This window comes from Pholcus phalangioides, unplaced genomic scaffold (assembly GCF_987345545.1).
Source record: "Pholcus phalangioides strain wild (caught in Gottingen) unplaced genomic scaffold, Ppha-v1.0 ptg000011l_1, whole genome shotgun sequence".
NCBI lineage: Eukaryota > Metazoa > Arthropoda > Arachnida > Araneae > Pholcidae > Pholcus > Pholcus phalangioides.
In genome coordinates this window covers 54,887,162-54,912,855 of record NW_028301604.1, presented here as the reverse complement: position 1 = coordinate 54,912,855, position 25,694 = coordinate 54,887,162, and the positions used below count along the sequence as shown (strand labels likewise).

General features: G+C 35.3%; 1 protein-coding gene across 2 annotated transcripts in view; it reads right to left on the bottom strand.

Annotated features, from left to right (window-relative positions):
- Nucleotides 1-1,075: 1,075 nt before the first annotated feature.
- The window catches only part of LOC149080581 (hormone receptor 4-like), a 69,653-nt gene continuing 45,034 nt past the window's right edge, over nucleotides 1,076-25,694 (bottom strand). Inside the window, exons 2-8 of one of the 2 annotated variants that reach the window (XM_089239720.1) lie at nucleotides 17,252-18,536; nucleotides 9,376-9,524; nucleotides 7,362-7,423; nucleotides 6,116-6,529; nucleotides 2,951-3,347; nucleotides 1,586-1,817; nucleotides 1,076-1,427 (exon numbers count right to left, since the gene is read on the bottom strand). In XM_089239720.1, the coding sequence (XP_089095846.1) occupies nucleotides 1,606-1,817; nucleotides 2,951-3,347; nucleotides 6,116-6,529; nucleotides 7,362-7,423; nucleotides 9,376-9,524; nucleotides 17,252-18,531 (2,514 nt within the window). In that variant the 5' untranslated portion in view covers nucleotides 18,532-18,536 and the 3' untranslated portion in view covers nucleotides 1,076-1,427; nucleotides 1,586-1,605. Of the gene's footprint in view, nucleotides 1,428-1,563; nucleotides 1,818-2,950; nucleotides 3,348-6,115; nucleotides 6,530-7,361; nucleotides 7,424-9,375; nucleotides 9,525-17,251; nucleotides 18,537-25,694 lie in introns of both variants that reach the window. The other variant, XM_089239719.1, reaches the window with a different exon arrangement.

The following is a 25,694-nucleotide window of genomic DNA, read 5'->3' as shown; positions in this document are numbered from 1 at the left end:
CCTTTTCGACCACAGTCGATGTCATTTGATCGACGACTCCCCCCCCCCCCCCCGATACCTCTTTTGCCCAGGGGCCCCCATCAAGTCAAAGTCGGGCCCTGAAAGGGTATTCACCTACTTTAAGGCGAGTCTTATTCATTTCATGGACGTTCGCCATTCTTTCACGTTTAATTTTATGATAAATATTACCTGTTGTCAACAAAATACATAATGATCATGGAGCCGGACGCTTCCGCGAGCGGCGCTCTATAACCACCATCAGCTAGAATCGCAAGGCTTTACCTTGCAGTTTGCAACTGCTACGGTTTAAGCAAGAAGCGGTGCACTATGTCCATACCCACAGGTGATACTTCTTGACATGAGTTTTTTGTCAGCAATGTCGCAAAATTAAGATCAATAGCTGCTACACGTTACTGCCGAATTGGCATTAGTCTAGAAAAACCCTGAAAGCTGAGCAATGAACAAACGATGATTGAATATTTTTCCGTGAATTGCGAAAAAAGTGATTTTGCATTTTTAATCGTTTTTTTTCTTTTATTTTTGCTGATCCGCATTAAAAAATGACACATCCTTTTTCAAGAAGAACGATTTTTTCCAGTTTTGTGCACGGGCAACTGCACAAAATCAACTTTCCCCTTATTCTCCGAGAAAAATTTATTTCAAACCCATATATAAGAGAAGTATTCTTTTATGAGAAATGCACACACACACATTTTTCTAATCATGTATAAAAACTGTATATATATATATTCTTTCACTATTTTGAAATGGACAAAAGGACTGAAAAAATATTGATTTCAAACACCGTTTCTTTTCCCCTGTTATCAAAATGGGGAAAAAACATGGCTTCACTCCACTGCTAGTTGATCTGACAAAATGGGGGAAGGGGGGGGGATGAAAAATACTTTTGATGAAGAAGTATGCTTTACTAAACTTCGGGATCGTCATTGCCAAAATAAAAGGCTTTTAAAGAGGCGAGATATCTCGGCATTGCCGATGAGGGGATTAAATATAATGAGAAATGTAACAATCGTCATTGTAGAAAAAATAACAAATAAAGAGAGACATTCAAACGTAGACGAAACAATAAACATAGCTTTAATTATATTTTTCATTTTAAGAAGTCTCACAGGGTGGAAGAATTAATAAGGCTTAAAACAAGAAACAACAGATACGCACAAACGCAAACACACGAAAAAAGTACAAATTTTCAGCATGTGTGCAACACACATTTCTGCACCGGTCTATTGCACATCGATAAATCTTCATCTGTTAAATTCAGCGTTCCGGACGTATCTTTCGATTCTTGCCACTTCAAGTCCATCATCAATCAGACTTCTGACTAGTTGATCTCTTCGATCTTTCTCATTTTGGACATCGACCATGGCGAAATTCTCACTTCCATTTCTTCTAAAAGCCGGCTCTTCCTGACGGAGAGACCAGCGGCACTTTGTCAAGATCATATAGCCCATATAAAATATATATATATACATATGTGTATGAGTGAGAGAGAGAGAGTGGGTATGCACATATATATATATTTATTTACTCTTATATATTTACTTATTCATCCAATCTTATTTACATGTAGAGTAGCTTTGCTTGCTATCTGCTGGCGTTGGCGTTTAGAAGGAAAGGTACGTAAAACATCTTTGAGTGAAGCATTAGCTCTCCGGCCGACTGAATCTCTGGTAATCTGCAAAGAAGTTCGTAGAAACGTTGACTCTGCTGCGGAAAACGATTCTTCACAAACACTCTCAGGGCCGTCAGGTAGCGATCTTGAATACTCTCGATATCCTCGACGCCATCATAATTATCTGTTGAAGGAAACGAAGAAAAGAAGAAAAAGTACATTTCTGGACACAACAATTAAACGGAATTCCACGCACTTCCGTAATGTTCGATACGCGTGTGGTATGAGATGCGAATAACTAATAAAAAACCGTAACGCTTGGAAATACTTTTGAGTCATGTGAATGTTACGCAGGAAATATTCAACTGATCTTATGTTTTAAATATTTAGATGATATTAAACGAATGTCAGAAAATTAGCATCTAGTTTTTCGTGAATACTGGTTCGTCAAAAATCATCATTACATTTAATATACTGTATATTTTATGTATTTAGGGTGATTATACTTGAAATTTGTCATTTATGATAACATGAGAAATCATACGTGACAGTCATAAATTTTCTTCAATGCATTCATCTTTTCTACCTGAAAAAGGACAGCGAACTGAACTAATTATCTTATTCAGGATTTAAAAAAAACAGCAAAGTAAAATTGCCTAAATATCAGTGAATTCACTTGTTATAGAAGTAAAATGGCAGTTGCACTGTGAGATAAATGCTATAAAAGATGAAACATTATACATTATACATTATGGTAAGCGTTAGTCACTAATGTAATTTTGTGATTATTTGTTACAGTCACACTGAGTGTGACACCGGTAACCAAAGGAAAGAAAAATTGCCTTTGTATATAGATAGATGCAATGAAATACGCTCTCGCGAGGACTATCCGCGTCACCTCAAAATTCTTTTGAATTTTATTCAACACTATTATTCATAACACACACACATTAACTTTTAAATTAAACTCTATAATATAAAAAATCTCTCTCTCCCCACTTCCCCCCCCCCCCTTGAAATCAACAAAATGGTTGGTTATATAGTTGCAAGACGAATACATGAATCAATTTTGACAATTCTTTTAAATCAGGAAAATATAATTCGATTATAAGAAGCTTAGAAATATTTTTGAGAAACAGAAAAATTTAGTTAAATAATCTTTTTTTCTCACAAAACTACATAAACACTTACGCTGTGTGAAGTCATTTTACCATCTGATTCTATACAACTGAATCATAAATGAAAGGATTCTGTGTACAAATGTCGTGTCAAATCGAGGAATATAAAATATTTTATAAAAGAATAAGTATACTGTACCTCTGTTCAACATGGCTACAACTTTTAAGCAAACGTATTCTTCCAAACAAAGTTTCAGTTTTCTAAATGTTGCCGTAAGTTGCGTCAGTTGTTCAATCAAATGACCAGCCTCCATACGAAGCTGCTCTAATGAGATGGCTCCTTCCATCATGGCTCCCAGAACGGAATGAAGTGTGCAAAGACCATTTCCAACTTCCTGTTGCACGTCAATCTCAGTAGTGTGCGAAGAGTCGTGATTACCTCCACCGTTGTTTGTATTATCACCATCAGATCCACCGCTATTTTTACTGTTGTTAGTGCCACCATTTGTGGTGGCGCCGTTCTTTGTATTAGGATGGATGGCCCAATAAGCTGATGTAGAAAGCACCAACAGCTCGTGCCATTTGTGAGTTAAAAGCTGTATAAATAAACGAAAATAGACTGGTGAAAAGAACCAAGGATGATGTATAATAAAATAAAAGTTTATTAGTAAAAAACCGTTTCTTCGATGTTGAAATAAACATTTGAATTATGCGATTAAAAACTTTAAAATGCGTCATGAAAATGCTTAGCGTAAATACAAAAGAACTTTAAAAATAATTCTATGAATATTCCGAAATTCCGATACTTCGTACATCATTGAAACTCGTTTCAGATTTATACCGAATTGCCTCTATAAGTGTGAAACATGAAGTACACTATCTACCAATAAGTATTTGGACACCTGTGATAGAAAAGAAAAACTAACTTTATTCAAAATCAATAGTTGGTAGAGCCTCCACGAGAGGCAATTACAACGTGAACCCTCCGGGGCATACTTTCCACAAGTCCTTGTGTGACGGCTAGTGGTATTTTCTTCCACTCGGCTTGGAGAAGGCATGTCAGTTCCTTCACCGATTTTGGACGGGTAGGGCACCCCTTAATTCGGCGATCCAACTCGTCCCAGAGGTTCTCGATAGGGTTCAGGTCTGGGCTCTGGGCAGGCCAGTCCATTCGATGAACCCCATTGGCACCATACCAAGCCTTGGTTAACCTCGCAGTATGACAGCTGGCATTGTCGTCCTGGAAGTAACAGGGGTCCACCCCGTAAAACTGCCACAACGTAGGAAGCACATTGTCATCCAAAATAGTGCAGTAGGCATCGGCGTTGAGCTTACCATGAATGGGGACCAAGGGTCCCAGTCCATACCAGGAGAAACACCCCCAGACCATAATTCCACCTCCGCCGAACTTGACTGTTGGCACAATGCATTCTGGCAGGAGACGTTCTCCAGGCAGACGCCAGACCCAGACCCTGCCATCCGAACGGTAGAGGGTGAACCTAGATTCGTCGCTCTAAAGAACCCGTTTCCACTGATCTACGGTCCAATTTCGATGTGCTTTGCACCACATTAACCGAACAACGCGGTTGGACTTTGTGATCAAAGGCTTATGGGCAGCAGCACGACCATGAAAACCAATCAGATGTGCTTCCTTACGGATGGTATTCATTGAAACAATACTCCCGGATGCCTGTTGAAACTCCTCGCGGATGAGGGCCATCGGTTGGGTGCGGTTCTTCCGAATTTCTCTGGACAGCACCCGTCGGTCTCTATCTCCCAGTTTCGTTGGTCTGCCGACTCGGGGCAAATTCCGACAATCACAGCTCACCTTCCACTTCTTAATCACATAGGCCACTGTCGATTTTGGGTACTTCAGCTCGCTAGATATGTCCCTTAAGGATCGGTCATTTTTGTGATACCCGATAATTATACCTTTCTCGAAATCAGAGAGCTCCGAACTGCGCGGCATCTTGCATGCGACTAATGCCGATGTTGTTTCCTACATGATATATACCGGCGGAGGGCGTGACGTATCTCAGGACCGCAGATATCGTCATTTGCATAGGTGTCCAAATACTTATTGGTAGATAGTGTATAAGAGTTAAAGTATAAGTTAGAAACGTAAATAAAAATGTGTCCCACACGTTGACAAATGATTTTAATTGCGTTTTCTCTTGCGATCATTCTAATTATAATTTGTAGATTACAACAATTTTTTAGTATAATTCAATAAATTTATTTAAAATATTTACGATGCCATTTCACGTTGGTGCACATCTCCACCCTAGGACATTCCTGTATAAAAAATATATGGGATAGAATTCCAAGAAAAAAATTAATGATTAACCTACCGTTTATAATAATGATTGTTTAAAAAAAATGACTCAAAGGTGTCATCGTTGATTGTTTTGAGTACAGTATTCCTAATCAACGTAGAAACTAGTCAATTCAACCGGTCATTAAAAAAGTTTGTTGATTAAGCAATGACTTTTTTTCTCCTTTGTGGGAAAAAAGATTTTTGATATATGTACGTAATTTTCAAGCTATATTTTGATTTTTCACTAATCTCTTCTTTTAATAACGTATCACTAAGTAAATGTCGTAGCCCTCCTTCTCTTAATAAACTAACTTTGTTGCTATATTCGATGTCGTTTATTTTATTTTTTCATAACAATCCCACGTGGTGGTAAAATTAATTCTAGTCTCTAAATGTATATAACTATCTGAGAGTAGTTTTTTGGTGAATAGAAAGTAATTATTTGGAGACTAAGAAACGAAAAAGAACTTTGCGATTCAGAGTTTTCTTTTCAGTGTATAAAGACTTTAAAATGGATGCTGAAAATAAAACAAGAGCATTCGTAATAAACTTTTTCAACTTCAAACATGAATGATGTTCATACATTAAGCAAGGTAAACTTTTGCTACTCCCAGTTCAAGTTGAACTACTTCACTAAAGTACAGGGTGTCTATAAATAAAGATGGCATTCTCTGAGCTGTCTACAGCCGTAATTACCCATCAGAAAATTATGAAACTAGATTCCCTTAGCCCATACAAATAACCAAAATATCCGTATAGCTTATATGGCGTGGAATCACCTTGTTCATAAAAGAGTTTCACCAACAAAGCACGTTCTTGTGAACACAACGTCATACTCTTTAGCGAAGAAATAAGAACGGAAATGGTCCATGTGTGTGGAACGGAAATCAATCAGAGAACTATTGTCAAAACTCGTCTGGATCGTGTCACTATACATTCATGAAAGGATACTAAAATACAACTGGAACTTCAGACACAAAAGATGAAAAATGCTAATCAAAATGCATTGCTTATAAAATTAATGCTCAGTTGAAATATCAATTTTACCTGAGTATGAACCGTAACAGGAAGTTCCAAGTAGAATGGCAACCGCTTTGTCCACTGCACTAGCTTGTATACTATTGTGTCACCAATTTGGCAAATTTTATCACTAATTTCAGTGTTTGCCTCTTTTAGTTCAGCGACATCTTTTAAAGTGGCAATGTCTTCAAGATCATCACATTCAATGAGCTGGCTTATGAAAACCATGGCCTGCTCTGGCGTCATCCTTTCTTTCAGAGTGTCCCAGCTTTCAAGCGAATACCGGCGAAGCAAATTATTCTGAGGATTCGTGAGGGCAGCTTTCAGGATGAAACTATTAGATAATGTAGTGCCATCGTTGTTGTAATTATTATTCTTCGTTTGCTCTATATGCCGAATTTGCCCATTCTTGTGACCCTTTTTGTGCTTCTTGTACTTTACCTGGAATTTAAAAAAAAAACAAAAAAAAACAGTTTTTAGGTCGGGATTACACTATAGAAGTTTTAGTAAAGTTCTTTTATAAAACTTGGAAAATGCACTCCATAAAAATATCGGTTACATTCGAGCAAATGTCACCATTAGGTTTATTGGTTGTTTTGTAAAACATCTTTTATCAAACTTTTATAGTGTAATCCCGGTCTTAATGAAACGAATGGATCTAAATTTTTATTTGATGAATACTCATTAAGTCGCTTTCAATTACTTTCGCAGTTTTGATTATAGTAGGGTTCAGGAAAAAATTGAAAGTAGGCTTAAGCAATTTCAACATGGGACGTGAGGGTTTTTGTAATTACAAAATATGTATTTTTTCAAAAATTGGCAGTCGAAAAACAAACTCATCGAATGCTAGTTTTTAAATCACTGTTATTTAAAAGATAGAAAAACTTCTACGTTAGGTTCTTTATTTTACTTTGAATTTCCCTAAGCTAGCGTAAAGAAATAACAAATAACTAAGTTGATTTTCAAATCAAGTATCTATGCAATGAAGAATATTAGTACATTATTTATTTTTGAAGAGAAAGAATATTTACGAGATTAAAAAATTAAATTGGAGTATGAGATTGAATTGGATCGTAGATTTGAAAAGCTCCAACCAAAAACTCTGGTCTTGGAAAGCTTAAAAAACTACATTTGAGTGCAAAGATGATATTTTATTATTTCCATTATTTCCAACCGATTTGCGTCATCTGCACGAGCCATACTCACCTGATTCTATTTTTAACGATACTCAAAGACTAAAATTGCATTCAATTTGAAATTCTAATGCACTTACCTTATAAAGGTTATAGACAGCTCCTGAATTCCTGCCACCAGGCATGCGGTCCTCACGGACAGCTAAAAAAAGTAAAACCCCACTTATTACTAGAGGGTCTAAATCAAACGAAGGTAATAATTTAATGGAAAAATGTCTCGATCCGGTTAAACACTTTTTTTAGCGTAAGCAGGGCCAAGGTCAAACAGAGATAAGTGGAATTATCGTGAAATTGAATTTTAGTGTTGTTGTGTCATTTTTTTATTTTATGTATACATACAGTTAAAGACTTACCTAACGAGTTTCCTTTAAATACAACACTTTCAACTTAAAAACGACGTACGAGTTGTGTGACTAATTTAAAATAAACTGCAGCAGCTGTAACGAGCTTGAAGTCATTTGATTAAATGAAGAGATTAGCTACTTACCTGCAGCCAGGATTTCTAAACAATCGGGGAAATTAACCAACTGAGACTTAGCTATTTTCCCACGCATTACTAAGTCATCTGCCCATATGACGACATTATTAAAAGATATAGAATTTGAAACTGAAAAGTGGGAAGTAAAACATTTGAATAGAATAAAGAGTAATGAAAAAGATACGAGATTTGAAAAAAAACGCTTTCTGAAATATTAGTTTGATTGTGTTTTTTAGGATAATGTATTATCTCAATAACTGGTTTTATTTTGTGGAATGTTTCAGTATTTGCTGAGTTCGAATATTTTCTTTTCATTTTCTCTTTAAACTCTACCAAAATTGATGATTCAAAAACTTTGGGGAAAAACTCAGAATAAAATTTTTTATTCCACAACCCTTTTTTGCTCTTGGCCACTGCTCAGAGTGTGTACATCATTTTATTTTACAGATATTTAACCACACACATGACAGAAATGAAAATTCATAGCGAGTGCACATACAGTTACATAAACTTGATACAAACTAGTTTTTGAAAAAGTTAATTATTGACATTGCAACAATGAATCAATCATATCATATTTCATTGACTTCAAAAGTTTATAATACTGTATACATATTCAACGTGAATATAAAATAAACAAAAGTCATACATACAATAAAAAGTAAATTAAATTGGCACTAATTTGAACAGCAATGAGATAATTAAAATGTCTCACTCAGCATTGACTGGTAACACTGAATTTTTAGCTAAGCGTTACCTTTGGATTAAGGAATGTCATGACCCCTGAAGTCGATTTTTCAAACAGCTTTAAAAAATATTTTATTCAATAGCAAATCTAATACAAAAAATTCGTGTCAATCGGTTAATTTGTTCTTTCAAAGTAAAAGCAATAAATAATGAATTATAGCGTAAACGTATGCAAGAAAAAAACGCTGAACACGATTTTCTCAGAATGCATCTTTTGAGCTCATCCGTAAAATCAAAATAAAAACTACTGCATCAAAAATTCTGAAATTTTGTAGAAATATTTATACGAGATGTGTTAGTAAAATGAACCTCGGACTTAAAAAAATATAAAAAACTCAAACCTTTTAAAACAATTTATAAATTTTAAAAATCAGAATTCAAAATTTTTTAAAAATAATTCCCTGTGGTCAATTGCTAAATCGGAGGTTCATTTTAGTAACACGTGGTGAATAAACATTTCTGCAATATTTCAGAATTTTTGGGCAGTAGTTTTTTTTAATCATACGGGTGAGCTTAAAAACTGCAATCTGAAGAAATCGGTTCAAAGTGTTTTTCGTGTATACGTTTACACTACAAATCATTATTTATTTCTTTTTATTTTGAAAGAACAAATTAACCGATTGACACGAAATTTTTTGTATTTGATTTCCAATTGGATCAAACATTTTTTGAAGTCATGTTTGAAAAATCATCGTCAGGGGTCGTGACTCCCCTTAAAAGCTTCTAATCCAAAGTTAACAGTACTCATGCGTAATTTCTGTTTTCAATTACATTAAATGTGTTCCCATTCATTAATTATTAATGGTCTACTATCTGCGACGAATCAACTTATAGGAATAATATTCAATTGAGTGATAAAAAATACGAACCTGCAAGCACCATTCCCTGTCGCAAACATTTTTGGAACCGGCAATACTGACATCGATTGCGTTGAGCTTTGGTGATCTCACACTGGCCGTCAGCAACACACGAATACACCCTTTTGTTTTGCACGGTACGCTTGAAGAAACCTTTACACCTGAAACATGAATTTCATCTAAATGCTATGTCGTTATACGTTCAGAAATGATATGCTATGATATTGAATAATATATCTTAAATAATCATTCACATGATTAATCAATAATTCATTCAGTTATTGATGGTAATAAACTATATATGGTATGAAAAAAACCTGCAAACATTACTGTTTTTTCGACAGGTTCGTTTGACTCTGATATAAATGCCATAAAAATACACAGCCAACAAAAAAAATGATTGAATTTTCGTAGAAAATAATAATATGAATCTTTCCTTTAAATCGGAACATAAAAAAAATCAAGTGTCTATAAAATATAACAGCAAAGATTTTGTCATACTTGAGATTGAAACAAAGAAATCGTTACGAATAGAACTAGGAAACTTGAATGAAAAATTAATAATATGTATAAAGAAAAAAGAGGAGTGTCCTCAAGAGATTAATAACCTGCGAAAATGTTCTACTGAAGAAAAAATAGTTGTTAATAAGAATTTTTAAAAAATTGATGTTGAAAAGAAGATATTAAATTTATTTTAATCAGAGGCTATAGATTTCTTTCTTGCTCCAAAACTGCAAAAACCATGTATGCAAATGAATACTGCATAAAGAACCCCTCACATTTTTGGAACCCAATTTTTGGCAAATAACTTCCTTATACACGTTAAAATACGGTAAATGAAAATAAGTGTCATAAGAATAAAAAACGTATAAATTGTTATCAGCATTGTAATGCTTAGGGTTTCTGTATTTTCATATAATTTAGATATATAATTCAACATTCATGTTTTTTATGGACATCTTTTTTTAGCCACTCGTTGAGCATTTTGTCTGTTGTGGCCTTTGTATTTGTTAACTTTCTTCATATTTATGAAAATTTTTAAATGTAGGCAACATCACTGATCGAATTCATCATCTTAGACTGAAATTTGTGCGGAATTTTCGGTAAATTTATATAATTTATTGCCGATTTATCATGTGTACCAATACGAGTTGGGAATTATACATATTCACCAATAAATGTGAAAAACTTGATTAAATTTGTTAAACTTACAAAAATGGTTGGTAATTATGCATAATAGCTGGTGATTATGAATGATAACCGGGATTTGTCAAATTTCTATAACATGTATAGTGGTTCTGTTTTAATAGGGAAAAATTATTGTAGTGGCAGGGTGTGTTTTTTTAGAAGAAACGTGGCGCCGTCTGTTGTGAAAATTGGGAAAATGACGTCATCAAGGGTGCGTGCGCAGGCATCCTCCTTTCTCAGTTTTCGAATCTGGTATACCATCTCATCTGGTAAAAATCTCATCCGTCCTCTTTTAGGAAGAGACGTCTTCCATTTCCATTTCTCATTTCAAGCGTCCTCCGACGTTTTAGAAAATTGGTCCTTTTGCCTCCTTTTCGGTTTCGGAATCACTTTTTTTTTTATCCGGAGAATTTTTTTTTTTTTCACTCTGAAACATATATCTCTTCATTGGCATGAGTGTTTGTGTGTGTTTTTTTCCACACATATTTTTTGCACGCTTTGAATAACGCCCTCGAAATTCCCAAACGAATCCAAGTTGCCTCCAAGCAGGGCAGATTGTATTCTAACCTTGGCCCAGCTTGCCCCAGGATAACATGAAAAAGACAGTCGGAAAAACAGCCTCTGGAAAAAGAAAACCGCAATATCCATTTTGAGAATACCATTGTTTGCTCACCAACAGCAGATGTCGTGTACTGAAGGGGGGGGGGGGGTTACCTATTCCATTCAGAGAGAAAGAAAATATGATGCAAGCAAAACACTCAATGCTGTTTTCTCTAGAAAAAAAAACATCACTCCCTAAAGGTTAAAAAAAACAACTTCTGAGTGTATAGAAAAAAAGAAACCCTCTCCTTATATACTCAAGGCGAAGTAATAAAACTGACCAGAAGGTGGGCACAATTCATTAAAAGCGAAGGGAGACGGGTTTTTTTTTGAAATCTTCTTTTGCTGCAACTCATAATGTCTGTGCTAGACATATATGTCAAAATGTCGAGACGTTTGAAGTCCAAGACTGTTGTATAGCTTTTTGGCCGTCATCATCCTGCTCCCCCTTTACGCCTGGTCAAAAATTCTGAAGAAAAAAAAATTAACCAATGGACGGTAACATTAAATAAGCTCAATTATGCATAACCGACAATCGTTTCGGTAAGTTTGATACATTTTTCTACATTTGCCACTTTTACCAGTGATTATGCATAATTCCCGATTGAAGTTGGCATGATAAATATGGAAGAAATCATGCGGAAATATATATCACTTAAATTCAACCACTTACCAGTTTCTCCCGTACGTGATGGGTGCACCACACATATCTATACATATAAAATAACATGTCCTGACTAATTCACTGACTGACTGACAGATTCATCATCGCCAAGCCGAAACAGCTGAAGCTATAAACACAAAATCTTGTCAGTAGTTTTATTTCGTGACGTAAACTAGCTAACAAAGAGTTTTTTGAAACTCGACCTCCATAAGAGCGTTCAAAGGTTATACAGAGAAATCCCGCCAAGCCGAAACCACTGAAGATATATTTATGAAATCTGGTCAGTAGTTTTATTTCAAGACATGAAGACTCAATAAGAACGACTTTTTCGAAATTCGACCCCTAAGAAGGGAAAAATTATAAAAATATGATATTGAGCTTCGTTAAACTTCAAAAATATGTACTTATTCTGAAATTCTTCATATTTGTACATTTTTGTGCATTAACACTGAAAAATTTCAAAATTTGCAAATGCATATGTACGTATGTATCTGCGTATAATCCGGGCTCTAGTTATGAAAACGGTTATTCGAACTCACCCGATAAGTTTTGAATAAAGAGAGGGGGAACAAATAATAATGATACAGTAGATGTTTGTGAAGTAGAACTGTCATAATCGGCAAAAAGTAATACGTCGCTCCTACAGTTGTCAAGCTTATTTAATGTATTACCATCCATTGGTTAATTTTTTTTTTAATTGGTTTAATTTTCTTTCAGAATTTCAGACTAGACGGAAAGGGAAGTAGGATGATGACGGCCAAAAAGCTGTGTCTTGGACTTGAAACGTCTCCACAGTTTGCCATTATGTCTAGCACAGATGGGGTCACAAGTCATGGGTTGGAGCAAAAAAGAAAAAAATAATGATCGGTCACTCTTCGCTTTTACTGAATTGTGCTCACCGTCTGGTCAGTTTTATTACTTCGCTTGGAGCAAAGAGGGTGGCTTTCTTTCTATACCCTCAGAAGTTGTTTTTTTTTAATCTTTTGGGAATGTTGTTTTTTTGTCAGAGGAATCATCATTGAGTGTTTTGTTTGCATAATATTTTCTTTATTTCTGAATGGATTAGGTAACCCCCCCCCCCCCCACTTCAGTACACGGCATCTGCTGTTGGTGAGCAGACAATGGTATTCTCAAAATGGATATTGCGGTTTTCTTCCTCCAGAGGCTGTTTCTTTTAAGTTATCCTAGGGTAACCTGAGCCATGGTTAGAATAGAGTCTGACCTGCTTGGAAGCAACTTGGGTTGATCTGGGAATTTCGAAGGCATGAGGCTTTTTGAATAGACGTCATAATCATCATCAGCATCAATTTGAGGGACAGGCACAGGATGATCCCCATAGAAATCAATGTTAAAATTGCCTATTTTACTGTGGAAATGCGGAAATTCAGTGGGGATTTCCTCCACATCAGTAATTTTAAAAATTGATTTGAATTTTCAATTTTCGAAATATTGAGTTCACTTAGAGATGCGAAGCTCAGAAAATTAAATATAAAATAATTAGCTGGACCACTTCTGAATTGAATATCCATGCAATAACTTTTTGTTTTTATCTTCTTGAGTATGAAAATTGAAGTTTATGTCTCCTTATTGCCTTTTAATATTCACCTGCATCGATTCGTACAGGTTAAGTTTTTTTAAAAATTAATAATGGCTCATAAATTATATTGAAATAATTCCGCAGCAATTGAGATAATTAGACCGGCAGATAGATAACTTGAACTTCAAAAAAAAAAAATAATAATAATAATAATAATCGAAATATTTAGCACTCATCAGTGAAAAAAAATCTATTTCATTCCTATATTTCTTTAATTTATATTTTGTTTTTTCAATCTTTCATGAGCTGCCGTGGAAGTCGCTATGTTGGTTGCCTTAGATACGGTTTGTATGTCCATCAAAGAAAGAGGGAAATATCACATAATCGAAAAAGCCTCATTGGTTAAAGCGTGTAAAAATGTGTGGGAAAAAAATAAACACGTAAACACTCATGCCAATGAAGAGATGTGTTTTGGAGTAAAAAAAAAATTCCCTAAAAAATCATTTTCCAGAAACCTGAAAAGGAGGACAGAGGACGAATTTTCTAAAACGTAGGAAGACCACCGAGCCGCTGCGACGGTGTCAACATCGAATGCAAGGAAATCACGTGACACGCTGAAAACACGTTCGTGCCTGGCAATTTCCCCATAGAAATGTACAGTTCAGTCTCTAAATATTGAGTTTTTAAAGATTAAAGAAAAGGATAGAGAACTCATGTAAATATAAAGATTAAATTATTATTTCATTCATATATAAGTTTTAATAACGTGAGGATCACGTTAACAAACTTATCGCCCCCGCAACATCAAAGGTGGAGTCGACTAATCTAATGTATATGTGTATAAATGAATTGACATTATTATTAATATTATTTATTAACAATAATTTAATTATATTAATTATTATTTCTTTCATTACTGGAATAATTTCTTTCATTACTGGATTAATATATCTTTCATTACTTCTATAATAATTTCTTTCATTACTTCTATAATAATTTCTTTCATTACTGGATTAATATATCTTTCATTACTTCTATAATAATTTCTTTCAGCAATTCGGGATTTGTTCCTTTCATTAATTCTAGAATTTTTTCTTTCATTTATTCTGGAATTATATCTTTCATTAATTCTAATATTTCAATGCTGAAATTATCTATTTGATCAATGCTGAAATTATTTATTTGATCAATGCTGAAATTATTTATTTGATCAATGCTGAAATTATTTATTTGATCAATGCTGAAATTATTTATTTGATCAATGCTGAAATTATCTCTCTCTTTCATTAATTGTAGAATTTTTCTTTCATTAATTTTGGAATTATCACTTCCATCAATTTGGAATTATCTTTCATTAATACTGAAATTATCTCTCATAAATTGATTATCTTATCAATTGATTTTGGAATTATATCACCAATGCTGAAATTATTTCTTTCGTTTATTGTTGTTTTAAACTCCTATTAATGCCATCAGAAAATAACGAGGATTGCGTGTTTTCACCGAGTCACGTGATGTACCGGCGAATGATGTTGGCGACACCGTTCTTAGCACTGCCAAGACGGGGACCATTGACGTCATACTCGGTACAGTAATATTAGTTCGATGAAGGAGGACGGATGGAGACCCTAATCCTAGATAATATCATGAGCGCAGCTGCTGCCATCTACAAGACTTTCACGCAAAATAAACGCTAATTATGCCAAATTCAAACGGTATCGCGCTTATTGACAAAAACAAGGGCCTAAAAAATCTGATAATCTTTAAAAAAAAACTATCTTATAAATAAATTTAACAACACGCGATTAACAGCAAACAAATATTGTTAGAAAAAAATCGCGCAAATTAAAAGAAAAGAAAAATCCGTGAGAGAAGAGAAATTGATGTACAAAAAAAGGAAATTTCCTTCCATTCTCTCTCTCTCTCTTTTAGAGCAGTGGGTTTCTCAAAGTGCGCAATATTTTTCCCTGGGGGCAATGGAATGGTCCAAGAGAGCAGTGGAAGCTTCAGGTTTAGTATAGGGTCTTATGGGTTCTCTTATTAAGTTGGGGGGGGGGGGGGACCTCAAAAAATTTTTGAGGAGAAAATTTTTTTGAAAGAAGGATGATGTGGTAGAAAAAGTTTGGGAAGCTAAGTTTTAGCGAAACATCATGACATGTTCAAACTGAGAACGATATCTAAAGTACGGCACCAATCTATAACTTTATTAATTCAAATTTTTGTGAACTAGAACAGGATATTGATTGGATGTGTGTGTGTGTGCGTGCGCGCGCGCGCGCGTGCGTGCACGAATTCCGAGTTTATTCCTATTTAAACAAAGGTGTATTTTCTCTCGCGAAACAATATCGTAAATCGAAAATAAGATCTGTTTTTAAAAGACGTCAGCAAATTATCAAATTATGATGTTGAGCTTTGATGTAGCAAAATTGCGAAAGAGCTTTAATTAATTTAAAAAAGAAAAGCAATCAAAAGAAATAAAAAGAGAAATCAAAGCTCTAATATCTCATTCATATGTTCACGACGCATGTGAACAATGGACCGTGACCCAGATATTGCATTTTAGTTTATGGGGAGATTTACAAACAACACGATTACTAGTCAGCCTGGTAGGTATATAATTCCTCTTATTATTATTATCTGATACTTTTGTGTATGTGTGTGTGTGCTAGTGGTTTTCCTTCCGGGACATCCATTTGCAATCCCGTTACAACGCAAGGGCAACAAAGAGCACGAGAAAAGTGAAAACGAAACAGGTCGCCAAGGACGTGAAATGAGACATGATTGTGTTTATATGACGACGCCGCTGCTCCGTTAGAATATTAGACGTTCCCCTTGAACTAAACCGGAAATGTTTGGACGTCCTTCGAGACGAGCTCAGATAAAACCATTTCAGATATCTCCGAAACCTGTCGAGACGACCTCCGACGCCAACAGCAAGAGATTCGCCAACTTTGAGTACAAATATAAAATACGTTATCGGGTGCGTAAGATAACGATCCGTGTTCATATTCAGAGCATTTAGTGCAGTGCTTCTCAAAGTGTGCGTCGCGGCTCCTAGGGGCGTCCCCAATCTTTGTCAGATGCGTTGCACCGAACTGGAAATATTGATTTGCGTGACTATTTATGCTTTGAAATGGTACTTTTATATGGGAAAATATCTACAAAACTGTTTTGGGAAGCCGAAGATAAACCATGAATTGGACAAGGGAGCCACGGGTGACAAAAGTTTGATAACCACTGATTTAGTGAATTATCCTTGCTCTGCTGAAAAATATCAACAGGGATATAATTGGTCATTTAATGGCCCTATGCGAGAAAAATTTTGCTGCCCTCTCCAATATTATGAGAGAGATGTGATTGGGGTTAGGCCTAAAGATTTACTTATTTTTGCTCTATATATCCGCCGAAATTGAATTTAGAGGGGCCCGCGTAAAGCCCTTGAATTTGGATCCATCAAAAAAAAAACCTTCTTGAGGAGGTTCTGGAAAGCAGGGCCACCTTAATGTATCTAAATACTGGGTATTACGGGTGGATAACGAGCATCACGTTAACGAGACATATGCAAAATGAAATAATGTCTGATATATGAAATAGGATTTTGAATTGGAGTGATTGGCACTTCAAGTCTAAAAGGCAGACGTGCCTAGAGAATCTCTTTTCACGCGGGATGTTAACGCGTGCATCTATATCATCAAAAATGTTCGTTAGCCACGTCATGAAAAAAATAATAAATCATGAAAAAATCTTCATATCCGAAAAATTTGTAAGCCGAGATGTTACTGTATTGTTATGGTAGCGCGTCATTTGATTTTCAGAGTTAGGATAAATAAGACAAAAATAGATTAAAATCCACGTATAAAAGGTAACTTATTATTGGATACAAATGAAACATTTCTCACCCTTCACACGTTATGATCCCGTAATGAAGTCCTGTTGCTTTATCTTCGCAAATCATGCAAACCATCGGCTGTTCGTCCTCGTCTTCGGCATCGGCAGTTGATGAGGACGATGGCATGCACTTTCGAACGGGCTGCTGGCATGCGAGTGTGAGGTTCAGGGCTTGAGGATCTTGTAATTCTGGTGGTGACGAAGATACTGTGGTTGAAATAGTTCTGCTGCTGCTATCGGCACTTAGACTGTTCTCTGTGTAATACCGGCAATAATCTGGAGGGCTTACGTTACGTGCTCCGTATAAGAGCTTGCTAGAACTAGGAGTATAACTCACCATTCTCTCCGTTCGACTTACTGGCGTGGATATATAGGACGTTGTCAAAAGTATGGACGAAGATTTATTTTGAGAATTATATGGAGTGGGACGCAAAACGGGAACGACCGACGATGTAACAGATGACGATGGAGAATACATAGCTAACTGATGGGGTCTTGGTGACAAGGGTCCGCTGTTCACAGACCCGGTATGAATTTTGCTCGGGCCATTGCTGATGACGTGTTTCGATGAGTCGTCAATGCTGCTCGAGGGACACGCGACCTCGTATTTTGCATCGTTGTTAGAAATCCATACCATGGTTTTTCCGGGACCCGCAGAAGGAATATCTCCCATAAGTACTGGTGAACGGTGATTATTCGCTAAACGAAGAATCGACATGTTCTGTTCGTCTAAATATTCAGAGCTACCATTTCTGCCATTTTCGGAAATCTCTCGGCGATTTCTGCTCAGGTCCAAACCTTCGGGACTCCTATCGAGACCATTTTTCTCGAGACCACCTCCTCCATCGAACACGCTGTTACGTCTTTCGTGCTGAGGGCTCTCGAGTGTTCCGTTCCGCATTTCGAAACTGTCTATCGTTGCCCTGCCGTCTTTTTTAGTCAACCCCTGTGGACTACATCTGTCTGAATCTTTTTCGCTGTGCGAACTATGAGGCTCGGCTGACGTAGCCCGAACACGATTTCTAACGTCGTGGTTTTCACCTGACCCTCTAGATAAGGCATCTTCTTCAGAAGACGATGTGAACGATGGTGGTGTCGTGGCTGTCTCTCCATTGCCGGGTGCATGTTCGTTGTCTCTGATGTGATTATCGAGAGCCAAACTCTCCGGTGACGATGCGTTTACATCTCCATTGGTTTCCCCGTCGCTACTTCCGTGGCTATCTACTTTTCGACGCTTCAATTTTATATCGTGGAATAAACTCATGTTATGCACCCATGTGGGATAAATCATAATTCCTGAAAGACAAAAGCAAACATTTCAAAATATTTTATGATAAAACATGATGTTTCATTCTGAAATTAACAATACGTAAATTGAAGAGTTGGTAGTAGTTATTCATTTTGAAAAATAATGATGAGAAAACTATAGATACAGAAAATATTATTAATATATTACTTGCACTTTAAATTGCATGCGAAGTAGTTATTAGAATTAGACCGATTCGTGAAGTGACAATTCGACGCAGTTTTATGTTGACTTTTTTGTACATTTTCGTGAAGAAATAAGCCTTCAATGGATTCGAATGGTGATAAGAGATGGAGGGATACTATTAAAAAATGCATTATAAGTTGACATTTTCGTACCCTTTATGGATAAACGAATAAGCAAAACAAGAATTTCGTCACCACGCAGTTTTTTCTCATCGTTCGTTATCTGTGAAGAAATGATGCGCTTGACCGTGTTTTTAATTCGACGATCAACGAGAGAGAGAACAAACTGCAAAAAGAAACCCTAACCTTAGTTTCGATGCCAACAGGAAAAAAAAGGACTACAGCAGAGAAGAAAGCAAAAGTAGTTCTGCCCTATTTTTGGCACGCCTTTTATATATACATATATTTTTTTTTGTTAGTTGTGCGGTCGGTCATTTGGTTTCGTTATCGTCCAAGTGAAGTAATGCGTGTTTTATAGGGATCGCGCGGAACAATTATTCGATGCTGCTGAGCCGATTCGCCAGTTCCGGAACAAACTATGTAAAAGCAACATGTTCTACTCTCTTCGAGTGTTCTTTTTTCTTATAACAACAAATAATTGTGTGAAAACATGTTTGTAAAATTTAAGTGAACTTGATAAATTAATAACTTCGACTAAAAATAAATGCTTTAGTTTCTTTCGATGAGTTTAAAATATATATAACTGCTGCTATACCATCGTTAAAAAACCATAGAATGAATATCATGCACGAAATGCTTAATTCGTTTATTTAAATGAGCGAATAAAGGCCAGCATCAATGGTGGTTATTCTTCAAATGAATTATGATCGTTCGTATTGGTCTCACACAACGAAAATTCAGCTTTCATTCTAGGTAATGAAATGAAGTTTTTTTATTTTTTTATTTTCCGTAGCTCAAACTTGATTAAACTTCATACGTGATACAGTATAATATGGTATGGTATAGAGCAGTGGTTATCAAAGTTTTTCTCTCCCGCACCCCCTAGGACGATGCGCGTTCTATGTTAGAGAATCTATCTTGTAATTAATTGCATTATTTATAATAGTTTTCATAAATTCTTTTAAATATTATTTAGTTCTTGTTTTGGCTGTCTTATTTATTTATTTAGTTTAACTAATTCAAAAACTAAACTAACAAAATATAATTTTAACATTTTGTTTTAGTTTAGTTTTAAAATTAATTAAAGAAAGCATATAACAATAATATATATGTATGTGTGTGCGTGTGTTCGTTTCTGAATCAATTTTTTGACGTTTTTCCTGCGTCATGCTCACGACAGTATCAAATCTAAACGTAGCCTTACAAATATGAAACGAGTTATTTTCAACACGATACTTTCCATCATCAAAATTTTTACCATCGTTATTTTTTTAACTGTGAAAATTTTATTACATAATTATTTGTCACTGGATACACTAGTGAACATAAATTGAGTGACTGATTCAAAATCCAAGTTTTTGGGCTTATAATTTGACTGGTCTGAATTAACTGGCAGTATCGATAGACTATGATAAAGATGAAACTAATTATTTGATGATTAAATAAATAATTAGAATGACGTTACATCGGGAGATTTCAGGGATGGAACAGGGTATAAAAAAGCTCATTTTGTATGTGTTGAACAGTATATGGTGGCCTGTGTTAATGATGGAACGAAAAAATATAAAAGATGGATCACTCGTACTTAACAGCTAGATAATCCCAGCAATACCTGAGGTGTTGATACATTATATACACGTGTATTCTTCTAAACCCTGACAGTATTCCGAATGATATGAACGTTTTGCTTGGATCTTCCTAAACTCCGAAAAATGGCATTTGGCTTTTGTTGCACGTATATAACCTATGTTGTCATAAATATCTTTATTTTTGCATATAAATTTCTATCAACGTTTCAACGACATGGAAATGGCATAATGGAGTAAAGTCACTTCCTGATTTATGAACGGGTCTGTCCAAGAAGTTGGTCCATAAATGGAATTGTTCGCACGTGGGAAGTGTGCTAATAAGTATCTAGCACAGCAATTCGCTATAACAAACGGCAAAAAAATCCAAGATTCACCAAGATCGCCAAAATATTTCTGTTCGTAACTCGTACATTGAACGTTTGTAAATCCGGGAGTGGAGTGACTGTGTTGGACGTATTCGTCATAAGGAAACTTCATCAACCTCCGTCAAACCCCACTATAATGAACTTGAAGGAAGCAACCATTTGGTTTACAATATCTTGTTCGATATCTAAGTTCGATGGATTCGATATAATACGAAAACGTGAATCATACCACAAAAAATCAAATTATATTAGCATAGCCAGACATATCACAAAATATTTCAATGTTACAATTTTGCGAGTCGACTGGCTAACAAAAATGAAGCATGTGTTTGCAATCCCTTCTCAATTCTAACCAATGCCAACACATTCCTACTCTCCAACATAGCTGTGGTCTTCGGGAGAGATATTGGGGGACCGGGCTCTTCAATGCTGGAATATGCTGTAGATAGAGTAATGTGATTTAACTCATTAAGCATCAGTTTATTAGTTCAAACACTCACCTTGAAAAAAAAAACATGGATTCGGTACTATTCTTCAAGATGCATTTTGTACCGGTCGCGGACAACAATATTTTATAAATAAATAAGAAAATTGCGTCTTGAAAGTTGTACTGCATCTCAAGGATATTGGGGACAATGAAATATAGCGGCGAAGATAAAAGGATAAATACCATAACATAAAGGTATCAGCGTATCCTTACTTTAACTTTTACAGGCAGAATCCCCAGATTCAGATTGATTTTATATTTATCTTTTATTAGCCATTCTGATCTTTTAGTTTAGAGATGTCAATCAAGAGACTCACAATTTTTTTTCCTGTATGTTTTGTAGACTCACCCGTGTCCGTAGAACGACATTAAAGTTGAAAACGAAAAAAATATTTTCTTCATCGAAAACAGATGATTTTAGGAAAATAAATTTGTTCCATAAGTGCTGAAACGAATAAAATTTTTATTTTCTAAATTAAATTTGGAATCACATTCATTTGGAAAAAAATCTTATGGGCTTTTAGGAACAAAATGTATTTATTTTTTAAATTACTATAATAAAACCAATGTTCCCAATTGAAAAAAAAATATATAATTAACTCGAAATCTATTTATGCATATTCTTATCTGCAACGCTTATCACAAAACCTTGATCAATTCTCAAGATTTACCATATATAATATCATGCACGAGTTTAATCAAGCTTCAGAAAATAAAATTTAAAATTCGGAACTTGACAGCATTACCCGAAGCAAAAATTGAATTTTTGTATATGAGCCTAATTGCGGTATAAACAGGTGCATTTCGTGGTGCAATTCGTTTAACGAGTAATTGGTCAGTGTTGCCAACTTGTGGTTATTTTGCAACCAAATCTAGTTTCTATGCAGGGCCATTTAGTTGTTAGTGGGAAATAGTACTTTTAAAACATTTTCTACGTAGTTGTAATCTAATTTTGTTTTTTAAATAATGTGGATGCTTTTTGAATATCTATGTCGATTCCCCCCAAAAAAAACACTCTAATAAACTTTCATTAAATTATGAAAATTGGGGCTTCTCTAATTTGGTCCTACACAGAAAGTTAGAATTTTCAGTCAGAGTTAAATCTTACTAATACAGAAGAATCAGTACAGACATGGTGAATGCTGTTTTGGAATTCGTGCTGGCCTACGTAGAACAAAAAACGCTGCCATAATTTTGAATTTTGAACTTTCTGCATCGATCCTGAAAAAAAATTTTGGCGGCTTTTGTCAACTTCAGCTGAAGTTATCGCACATTGGAAAAAAAACAAAAAAAACTACTTGTTAAACAATTTTCCTCACGTGATTTTTTTAACATTTTTTTTATAGTTATTAAAATGTATACATTTTTTCACGATATTAGTGGCTAAATGACTTTCTGGTTGTTTTCGGTTTCTAGTTATGATAAAGAATGTAGTTGGAAAAACTTTTGACTGTTGGCAACACTAAATGGTGGCCAACACTTGGCTGACTCGCGGATCGGGCACGTTACCTTAACATGCTTTCCGACCTTTATACAGTAACGCTTCTCTAATCCGGACACTTCTAAAAAGAATTTTTTTTTTCAACCGGGGATTTTGTCTTTACCTACTTCCCATTTCACCTTTCCCTATTAAATAGTCCATTTTCTACCTTTTTTGTACCACATTTTATGATGTATTGTTGGTGTCCACTGCGGTTTTTGAGCCTCTGGGAAAATGGAAACAGTGATAGTAACTGCTTGTCTCAATGAATGTGATTGGTCAGAAATGTCAGCTTTGGTCAAAAGGACTTTTATTTTTTCATTTCATTTCTCCATGAGGTACGGTTAACCTTTGTGTTTTAGAACTTCTACTGCGCTTTTCTATGATCATCTAAGTGAATTTTCAAACATGCCGAAAACGTCAAGTGAAGTGGCAAGTGTAAGCTGCTAACTGCAACATAACGTTTTAAGTATATGTAAGAAAGTTGAACTTTCAAAAAAGCTAGAACGTGGAAAACCAGTACGAATGTTGTGTGAAGAATATGAAATCAGAAAATCTACCGTTTACGATCTTCATAAAAAAAAATAATTTTCAGATTTTTTTCGCATCCGCGTAATGCCTATACAAAATATGATTAAAGAATTCAACAATGTAAAGGGATTTTTTTACTACTAATGCTATGTAATTTAGAAATTATGGTTTAAAATAAAATTATTTATTATCACATGCATTTATATTGTTTTATTAATTTTGTTTTAAAGGAAATGTGAATTGAAATGCTCAGAAGCATATGCCTGTTTTAAGTATGAAAACTTAAGAAATAAACAAAACTGGATCCATAATTCGAAAAATTCTATAATACGGAATAACCTAGGTCCCGAGGAGTCCGTATTAGAGAGGTTCTACTGTATATGCTCCATTATCAAACAAACCAAGTCCAAAATCAAACGAGTGAAAAAATAATGATTCGTCGTTTGCATAAAATGTCTAACAATAAAAAAGTACATTCTTCGCAGTATAGGAAGTGCGGGTATTATGGAATAGTCAAGTAATATGGAGTACCTTACTTACTTACTAACCGAAAGGTCGACGCAGTCCATATTCCGAAGAATTTCTAACCGATAGGTCACCGCCGGGGTAAATATGGAGTACCGTGTTTTATCAGCCTTCAGGTATGGCCTTCAGATGGAACAGTGATAAACAACTTCAAAATATCCCCATAATGTTCTGCAGTAAGAATCGCTCGGTTGTCACCATCATCGCGGCTTTTATCGAAGGAGATTTGTTTTTCTACTTCCAGAAATTTACTCAGGCAAGTTTTCAAAGGTGTTTATTAATTATTAGAAATGTGCCCAATAATTTGAAACTAAGCACAAGTGTGTTGTATTTTATTGTGCTGTGCTCATTTTTTAGCTAGCGATTCTTCAGGTTAGATGAGGCGCTATTTTTTCAAAGATGGTGTGTCGGGCGTAGGCGTACGCAGAATTTTCTCGAGGGGAGTTTCAGATTATTTTCCCTCTGAGGGGGGTTTTACTTTTCCCCCCTGCAAAATAACACTATAATCTTGGCTCAAGGAGGGGTTAGAACCCCAAAACCCCTTTTGCGTACGCCAATGATGTCGGGTAATATATGTAATATTATAAGTATCATTTGATTGGGCTAGAATATCTCTTCAAGACCGAAAATTTAGGAAGATAGAAGAAGAGAGGTCTGGGAATAATGCATGTTCTTTTCACTGTAGGTCCACTTCGACTGTTCTGAGACAGAGAATGAAGATTACACCTGTACTCTTGTAAACAGAGATTATGACACCACCATTATCCCCAACTACAAAAACAAACGATGGAATTTTCATTTTCCATTGTCACAGACAATACATGCTCAACCCATGATCCGCAGGTGAAATGTGGCCTCTTGGAGTCCTCTGATGGGGTCCATGACCTCGAATTTAATTTTTGTAAAAATGAACTAAATGATTGTTTTGGACACTAACTGATTGATTAGTATATGTTTGGTCTTTTTTTAAGTACTGGTGATCAAACAATGATGCTCTTCCACTGTAACTTCCGTTATGGATTCCAACGGGTCTATGGCTAATTGCTCTATTGCTCTACCATCTAGCTCAGTCTTGTTTAAAAAAAATTACGTTGGTTTCAGTTCTAGAGTTTTCACTATGCAACATAAAATATAAACATATTCAAGGTCACGCAAGAGTCTATTTTATTTCGGCCCGCGACGGTTTATCAAACTAAGCCAGTGGCCCGCAACATGTTCCCAAATCACTGAAGTTACCCCCATTCTCTAAAATGTTGAGTACCTGTCATAGACTCATTAAATCCAGTTTTAGATCAATTTGGATTAGTTTCCTTCATTTTTTGAACCCCGTATTCTATATTACACCCCAAACATCAATTTTTATAACTATTATATTTATTTTAGGCTACTTTGCACTAAGAGGGATAACTTAGCACCAATCCTAAAAAACTATTTATCGTTGCCTACCGGCTATTCTAATAAAGATTTCAAAACGGTTTTGATTTTTCCCGACAGGAGACATTATTGGCCAACTCATGTATTTGAGTTATCGATGACTCCACAATTTGGATATCGTTTGCCAAACATATCTGCGCTAGTTGATTTTACCTGAAATTTTGCTGTCAAAAAACGACTTAATTAGAAAATAAATGCTGTTTATTTACATGTAGAAACTAATTGTCTTTTAAATCCTACCTATAAAGTTTTAATTCACTGATTATTTATCATTATATGCTCGATAGTAACTTATAATTATATGGTTATGGTCTGAGCAAAACTGGCGCTACTTTGCATCACCCAAAAAGTCGTGTAAACTAACCCTGAAGTAATTGTTTTACTTCGTTTTAGGCTTAATTAAGCTTAATATCAATCTCACTACTCGTACGT